At 62.1% G+C, this 8,453-nt stretch overlaps 1 protein-coding gene across 1 annotated transcript; it reads left to right on the forward strand.

The window, feature by feature from the left end:
• Positions 1–4,904: 4,904 nt before the first annotated feature.
• LOC311633125 (chymotrypsinogen 2) lies at positions 4,905–8,453 on the forward strand. The gene is made up of 7 exons (XM_084905372.1): positions 4,905–5,100; positions 5,730–5,833; positions 5,917–5,996; positions 6,737–6,815; positions 7,078–7,258; positions 7,339–7,472; positions 8,223–8,453. The coding sequence occupies exons 1-7, from the start codon at positions 5,049–5,051 to the stop codon at positions 8,382–8,384; spliced, it is 792 nt and encodes a 263-aa protein (XP_084761498.1). The 5' UTR covers positions 4,905–5,048; the 3' UTR covers positions 8,385–8,453.

Genomic DNA, 8,453 nt, shown 5'->3' on the forward strand with positions numbered 1-8,453 from the left:
CCAGTCAGAGGGGCCAGAGGGCCACCGCCCCCTTCTCCGGGGACCTTGGCGATAAGTGGGGGCCAAGCCCCTCTGGCTGCCAGGCTGGCTCTCAGCCGGGGACAGGCCAGCCCCTGGGAAAGGGGCAGCTGCCCGCCCGGCGTCAGCCGCAGGCTGGGTGACACCGGCCTCCCCTGGCGCCGGGGGCGAGGCCAGCATCCCACCGCGGACCCGAGAGTTAACGCAAAGAAGCCTCTGGTCATCGCTGGAGGCCTCCAGCCCCGGAACCGCAGGCTGCGGTTCTCAGCAGAGTGTTCAATGCACCCCTCCTCAGAGACCGATATTACACAGATATTCTGGGTTCTCCAGGGGGCCCCTCGAAGCCAGCCCAGCCAGGCAGCCTCAGGGCGGGAGTGAGGGTGTGCAGGGGCCGGGGGTCCCTCCACAGTGGCCGCCAGCCGCTCACAGTTGCTACCATGGGGCTCCACGGGTTCTCTTCTGCGATAACTCACCGTGGAAGGAGCTAGTCCTGCCAGAAAGCTTTCCTCTCAGAAAAGGAGGCTTTGGTTCCACATCGTTAGAGGATGTGTTGAGGAAACAGAGAAGAAATGACTTGCCGAAACCCGTTTGGCTCAGTGGATACAGCGTCGGCCTGCGGACTGAAGGGTCCCAGGTTCGATTCCGGTCAAGGGTATGTGCCTTGGTGGCGGGCACATCCCCAGTGGGGGGCGTGCAGGAGGCAGCTGATCGATGACTCTCTCTCTCATCAATGTTTCTAACTTACTATTGAATTTCTCTCCCTTCCTCTCTGTAGAAAATCAATAAAATATATTTAAAAAAAGAAAAAGAAATGACTTCATTGTCACAGAACGAGAGAAGGACAGGCGTGTGTGTGCATCGGCCACGAGTCGGGGCGGAATGGCTCCTGGGTGCAGGCTCCTCCTCCCCCCTGGGCCAGGCACCCGCAGGAACAGAGCATGCACCACCCCGGCCCTCGGGGGTCCGAGGCCCCAGGGAGAGGCAGGTGCTGGACAGTAAGAATATGATGCTTTTTGTGGCGTTATTTGCAATAGCCAAGACATGAAAGCAACCCACGTGCCGGCCCATCGATGGCGGATAAAAAGGCTGTGGTACATGTATGCAGTGGAATATTACTCTGCCATAAAAAAGAATAAAGTCGCACCATTTGTGACACCATGGGTGGACCTCGAGGGTGTCACGCTAAGTGAAATAAGTCAGTCAGAGAAACACCGATGCCACAAGCTTTCCCTTACACGTGGGGTCTGAAAACAGAACAAACAAACAGCATAGAAGCAGACCCATAGGTACAGAGAACAGACTGATGGTCGCCGGACAGGAAGGAGGTTAGGGGACCGGGGGAAAGGCGAAGGGATGGAGAAGTACAGAATGGGGGTGGCTGGGGAGGAGGGGACTGGAAGAGACTAACCACAGAACACATGTGCACAGCCCATGGACACACAAAAGCGCATCGGGAGACGTGGGGCAGGGTGGCGGGTGGGTGGAGGGAGGCAAGAAGGGAGAAAATGGGAGACCTCTGTAAAACTGTCAACAATAAAAAAAAAAAAAAAAAAAGTACAGATCGGTTGTTACAGAATAGGTATGGGGGTGTAAAGTACAGCATAGGAAACACAGTCAATAATGTTATAACCACGCATGGTGCCAGGTGAGCACTGTAAATACAGTGGGAGACACTATGTAAAGTGTCTGATGGTCTAACCTAGGGGTGTCGAACTCAATCAGAGAAGGGGCCAAAATCTAAAATCCAGCCTAAATCGCGGGCCGAATGGTTTACTGAACAGTCATAAACTGACAATGTCATAAACTGACAGCGGAGTGCAGTGATGACAGTGCGGTGCGGGCCACATTGCAAGGCCTGGTGGGCTGGATTTGGCCCGCGGGCCTTGTGTTTGACACATGTGGTCTAACCACTAAGCTGTATGTACACCTGAAGCCATCCTATATAATAAAAGGCTAATTTGCAAATTACAGAACAACCGGTCGCGATGATGTGCACTGACCACCGGGGGGCAGATGCTCAATGCAGGAGCTGGCCATGGTGGTCAGTGCGCTTCCACAGGGGGAGCGCAGTGGGGGTGGTGGGAGCCTCTCTCGCTTTAACAGCAGCACTAAGGATGTCCTACTGATTTAAGGATGTCCTACTGTTTAACAGCAGCACTAAGGATGTCCTACTGATGGCTTAGACCCGTGGGGAGTGGGCCTAAGCCGTCAGTCGGACATCCCCCGAGGGCTCCCACACTGCGAGAGGGTGCAGGCCAGGCTGAGGGGACCCCCTCCACCCTGCCACCCAGCCACCAGGCCTCTAGTACAAAATAAAATTGGAAGGAAAAGGAATAACATCCTGGTGTCCAGTGACTGGGAAGAGGGCCTGGGGACGCTGCTGCTGGAGACAGTCCCCCGGGGGCCTCGCTGATGAGAAGCTTTGAGGACAGACTTGGCGGGCGGACTCTCCGGCACCTCCGGGGCCTGGGGTCACGGTCCCCGGGGGAGAGGGCGGTCAGGGGGAGCGGGAAGTGTCCCCAGTCCAGATCCGAACTTGAGTGGCTTTGAAGTTTTGTCTTTGATTCGTGATTTTTTTTTTTCAGGATTGCATGCTCTCTCCACAGGCGGGTTAGTAAAGATGTTTAGTTATGCTGAAACTGGTTTGGCTCAGTGGATAGAGCGTCGCCCTGCGGGTCGATTGGAAGGTCCCGGGTTCGATTCCGGTCAAGGGCATGTACTTGGGTTGTGGGCACATCCCCGGTGGGGGGTGTGCAGGAGGCAGCTGATGGATGTTTCTCCCTCATCGATGTTTCTAACTCTCTGTCCCTCTCCCTTCCTCTCTGTAAAAAATCAATAAAATATATTTTAAAACATTTTAAAATAGAAATGTTTAGTGAGCCACCCGTTGGGCAGAGCCCTGACCACGGAAACGGTGGCACAGCTCAGCGAAGAGGGGCTCCCGAGGCCTGAGCCCGCTCGGTGCTAAGGGCTGATGGGGCCAAATTTCGGGAACATGGGGAGCGGGGCAGCCGCTGTTTCCTAGCTGGGTCTGAAGCTTTTTGGCGTTTCCACCTGCCGTGTGTGGCCCCCGGGGATGTCCTGGCTGAGCGTGGGCCTGGCGCTGAGCATCAGGAATCCATATTTAAATTCCAGGGTGATTCACTGAAATATCAACATTTGCTGGTTGCTTTCCCCCCTTCAGTCATTCCAAGCAGGCAGCCAAGCCACTGGTACTTTTCTGGACTCGGGGGCTTTTCCAGAGCAGAACACAGAGGCAGCCTGTCCCTGGCCCTCGGGTCTGAGCCCGTAAACCCTCAGCCGACGAGAATGGAGGATGTGGCCTCAGCAGAGGTGTGTGCGTGTCTGTGATGTGTTTTTCTCTTTGAGCAATTCCTCTGGCCCCCAACCCCCGCCCCCTTCCAACCAAACCCTGAGGTGAGCACAGCGCTGTGGGTGGGAAAGTGAAATGGTGCCGCCACTGTGGAAACATCTGGAAAAAATTCGGCAGCTCTACCATCGGTTCTGCAGCTCCACTTCCGCATGAATCCCCCCACGAATTAAAAGCAGGGTCTCAGAAGGCCTGCACACCCATGTTCCCAGCCCTGGGAGGGCCCGGGCCCCGCCCCCAGCGGAGGAGGCCACTGCAGCTGACGGCTCTCAGGCCTCTGCCACCTGTGCACCGGGGTGCAGGGCCGGCCAGCTGTCTGCTCCCAGCGCCACTACCAGGGCCACGGGTCGCCTCAGGCCACAGCGGGCCCCTCCCCCACTCGCCCTGCCCTTCCCCCACTCGGGCCCCCATGGGGATGAGGGGGTGCACACACCTGGGTGATCTGGGCCCCGGCTCTGCAGTGTCTCCCCCAGGGCTCTCCTAGGGGCACCCCTTGGTCACCCAGCCCGGCCTCCTGCCCCCCCCAGGCTCTGCCCTCGTGTTCCCTCTGCCTGGCTGCTGTGGGGACCCGTACCGTGAGCACCCCGTTTTGCGTTTACAGAAACAGGGTCCGAGCGGCTCTGGTGCCGATACCTGCCTGTGAACCCCCTTACGCTACGATCACTGATGCGATAGGAACTGGGACCAGCCACGACGGGTTATCTTCCCTGTGCGTTTTGGGGGGCAGCCCCACCCTCAATGTCTTTTCCCGGATTGCTGATTGCCGGGAAAGGGCCCCACCGCCCACCCTGTTGTCCGAGCCAGAAGCAGGCCTCCTGCTCCCAGGGTCCCGCCTGGTCCAGCCTGCTTCTGTGGGGGCGACAGCAGGGGCCCCAGAGTGGCCCCTGGGCCAGGTCTGTGTGGCCGGCAGTGGGCAAGGGACACGCTGATGTGGAAGCAGGCCTCCCTGAGCCTCTTGGACATCCGTCCCCGAAATGCAGGGACCACTCAGCCCTCGGCCACCTGGGCCCCCACCGCACCTCCGAGCTGACTTTCCCTGCTCCAGCGGTCAGCAGACTCATCAGTCCACAGAGCCAAATATCAACAGGACGACGATTGCAATTTCTTTTGAGAGCCAAATTTTTTAAAGTTAAACTTCTTCTAACGCCACTTCTTCAAATCAAACTCGCCCAGGCCGTGGTATTTTGTGGAAGAGCCACACTCAAGGGGCCAAAGAGCCCCAGGTTTGCCGAACACGGTCCTCTTCCATCACACTGCCCGGAGCTTTTGAAGAACTTATAGACCCACTCAATTACTGGTCCGGGGCCCTTAGACGGGGAGAGAGAGATGGGGCCGCGGCTGCCCCGGCCTGACTGCTGCCACAGGGCCCCTCCCGAGGCAGGGCCCGGGGCGGAGACCAGCCGTGACACCTCGTTTCCCCTTGGCTGCGCGTCAGGGTCCGCCTACCCCGGCCCCCACCTTGCCTTGACCCCGGCCCTGAGCACACACGTGGCCGCAGCTGCTGCTGTCCCAGGCGGGCCCGCTTGGGCACATCCTGTCCACGCTGGCCCACGCCCAGGAAAATGACGGTCACCCCAAGGCCCCCAGATAACAGCCCGGGGCGCGGGGATAAAACGGGGCACCTCCCAGGCCAGAGCCCTGCACCTCCCTGACTGGCACCATGGCCTCCCTCTGGCTCCTCTCCTGCTTCGCCCTCCTGGGCTCAGCCTTTGGTGAGCGCTGGGGCGGCAGCAGCCGCCGGGGGGCCGTTCCCCCAACCCCGGGCCCCCTCCCAGCTCAGTCCTGCAGGTGGTATGAGGCCCAGCAGCCCCCTGTCTGTAGCGCAGACGCTGGGAAGATGGGATCAGACCAGCCGTGTGAGGGCCGGGGCGGCGGCAGCTGCTCCGAGGGCTGCCCCGGGCCTCACACCTGGGCAGGGGACAGGGGAGACAATCCCGAGGGGACAGGGAGCTCTCTGAAGAGCTGGTGATTCCCAAACTGATTCAGATAGCGAGCAGGTAGACGGGCTCACCAGCCCCTCTAAACTCCTGTGTGCCGAGGGCTATGTTCCCAGAACAGCTCCGTGCTGTACCTGTTAACTCATCCTGTATCCTTACGCCAGCTCGGTGAGGTTAGCAACTGTACGGTCCCATTTTGTTGACGGGAAAACTGAGACTCAGCGGCTAAGCGAGGCGATGATGGGGCTGGGTTCCAATCCCAGCCCTGCACCACCTCGCCCTCAGCCGGCCGGGCTGGTCTGGGCCGAAGCCCGGGGCACACCGAGTTCTCCCTGCGGGTTCATGGGGCAGTGGGACCTGGGTGGGGGGCCCAGAGGTGGGCCCTCACCTCGCACTCCCCTCAGGCTGCGGGGTCCCCGCCATCCACCCCGTGCTGAGCGGCCTGTCCAGGATCGTCAATGGTGAGGACGCGGTCCCCGGCTCCTGGCCCTGGCAGGTGTCCCTGCAGGTGAGCGAGGGACCCGCCGGGTGGGGGGCCGCCTGGGGCCGGCAGGGCCCAGCCGGCGCTGATCTCTCCCCTCCCTCCTCCAGGACAAAACCGGCTTCCACTTCTGCGGGGGCTCCCTCATCAGCGAGGACTGGGTGGTGACCGCCGCCCACTGCGGGGTCAGGTGAGGGCCTGGGGTCCCCAGGAATCCACTGGGGCGGGAGCAGGGCCTTCTGAACTCTGATCCTTTCTTTCCCAACTGGAAACGTGTAGAAAACTCGGGTCTTGTTGGCCTCCCAGGAGTCACTGGAAGGAAACACTCAGGCTGTGGCACGTCCTGGGGCAGCTGCTGACCTTCTGAGCTCCCATCTGATCAGTGTGTGCGAGCGCGCGAGCACACACACACCACACACACACACATTCTCTCCCCCATATACCTGCACACACACACACACACACACACACATTCTCTCTCCCATATACCTGCGCGCACACACACGCCCATATACCTGCACACACACGCACTCACTTTTCACCCCCCCATATACCTGCACACACACACACATGCCCATATACCTGCACACACATGCACTCACTACCCCCCCCATGTACCTGCACACACACACACACACACACACGCCCATATACCTGCACACACATGCACTCACTACCCCCCCCATGTACCTGCACACACACACACACACACGCCCATATACCTGCACACACATGCACTCACTACCCCCCCCATGTACCTGCACTCACACACATGCCCATATACCTGCGCGCGCGCGCGCGCACACACACACACACACACGCCCATATACCTGCACACACATGCACTCACTACCGCCCCCCCCATGTGCCTGCACACACACGTGCCCTCACCCTCGCCACCTCAGCAGGAATGCCCTCCTTTCTCCTCAGAACCTCCCACGTGGTTGTGGCCGGGGAGTTTGACCAGGGCTCAGACGCCGAGGACATCCAGGTGCTGAAGATCGCCAAGGTACGCGGCCGGGCCAGCAGGCCGACGGGCTGGGCCACCATCCTGAGAACCCCCGTCCCCCGTCCCCCAGGCAGATGGGCAAAGCAGAAAGCAGGGGTGCTCCATGCAGGGGGGGTGGCACCTCCGACCTGGGTCCCGGGAAGGCGCTGCCCAGCTGAGCGCCCCGAGGCCTGAGGGGAGGGAGGGAGGCGTGAGGGTGGCCCTGCCCTGGGTTTCTGCCCGGACCCCAACCGTGTCCGTCCGTCCGCCCGCCCGCCCCCAGGTGTTCAAGAACCCCAAGTTCAACATGTTCACCGTCAACAACGACATCACGCTGCTGAAGCTGGCCACGCCCGCCCGCTTCTCCCAGACCGTGTCCGCCGTGTGCCTGCCCGACGAGGCCGACGACTTCCCCGCCGGCAGCCTGTGCGCCACCACCGGCTGGGGCCTGACCAAGTACAACAGTGAGTGACTGCGGGCCGGCGGGCGGTGGGGCTGCGGGCAGCTGGGGCTGCGGGCGCTGACCCCCACCCGGCCCTTCCAGACGCCAAGACCCCCGACAAGCTGCAGCAGGCCGCCCTGCCCCTCCTGTCCAACGCCGAGTGCAAGAAGTTCTGGGGCAACAAGATCTCCAACCTCATGGTCTGCGCCGGCGCCAGCGGCGTCTCCTCCTGCATGGTACGGCGCCCGCGCCCCTCCCTCCCCGCCCCGCGCCCCTCCCTCCCCGCCCCCCTCCCTCCCCGCCCCGGGCCCCTCCCTCCCCGCCCCGCGCCCCTCCCTCCCCGCCCCGCGCCCCTCCCTCCCCGCCCCGCGCCCCTCCCTCCCCGCCCCGCGCCCCTCCCTCCCCGCTCTGCGCCCCTCCTTGCAGCAGGAATCCCCTCCTCTCTCCTCAGAGCCTCCCGCCTGCCTGCCTGTGGCCGGGATGGGCTCAGGCCAGAGCCCAGGCAGGGGCGTGGGCAGGGGGCGGTCAGGAGCAGGCAGGCTCCTTTCTGGGTGCTCCTAGCTGAGGCCCAAAGGACCTCCCCGGGGCCACCGCTGACCTGGGTGGGGCTTGGAGCCAGCACAGTGCAAGATCCCAGGGAGGTCGAGTTCTGAGCAAAGGGCACCGCCTAGAGCTCGGCAGGGCTCCGCCTGGACAGGGAGCGGGGCCCCGGGCTCCAGAGCAGCCCCTTCTCCTCACTGTGGCCCACAGCTTTCCTCCTGCCAATCAAACCAGCGCTGTGAGCCTCCACCCCAGAACCTCCCTCTGGGGTGGCCCCGGCTTCTAGGGCATGGGCTGGAGGAGCTGCTTAGGTTCTCATAATCCTCTCGGGCGGCGGCTGCTGGGTCCCGGCCTGCCAGGCCTGGACTGGGCTCTGGGCCCCATCCAGGGGCCTCTGGGCCAGGCCGCCTGGGCAGCCAGACCCCAGCCCTCCTCTCCTCCCGCAGGGTGACTCCGGTGGCCCCCTGGTCTGCCAGAAGGACGGATCCTGGACCCTGGTGGGCATCGTGTCCTGGGGCAGCGGCACCTGCTCCACCTCCAGCCCCGGCGTGTACGCCCGGGTCACCGAGCTCATGCCCTGGGTGCGGCAGATCCTGGCCGAGAACTGAGGCCCCGGCCCTGCCCTGGCCTCCCGCCAGCCCTGCTCCCCCACAGCTCAATAAACCCGTGGAAACACA

The sequence above is a fragment of the Pipistrellus hanaki genome, assembly GCF_964339955.1.
Source record: "Pipistrellus hanaki genome assembly, chromosome: 15".
NCBI classification, from domain to species: Eukaryota; Metazoa; Chordata; class Mammalia; order Chiroptera; family Vespertilionidae; genus Pipistrellus; species Pipistrellus hanaki.

Coding starts and splice junctions, on each gene's coding strand:
- LOC311633125 (XM_084905372.1), top strand. CDS start 5,049: ATGGCCTCCCTCTGGCTCCTCTCCTGCTTCGCCCTCCTGGGCTCAGCC. Junction 5,834..5,916: donor CCTGGCAGGTGTCCCTGCAG/GTGAGCGAGGGA, acceptor TCCCTCCTCCAG/GACAAAACCGGCTTCCACTT. Junction 6,816..7,077: donor AGGTGCTGAAGATCGCCAAG/GTACGCGGCCGG, acceptor GCCCGCCCCCAG/GTGTTCAAGAACCCCAAGTT.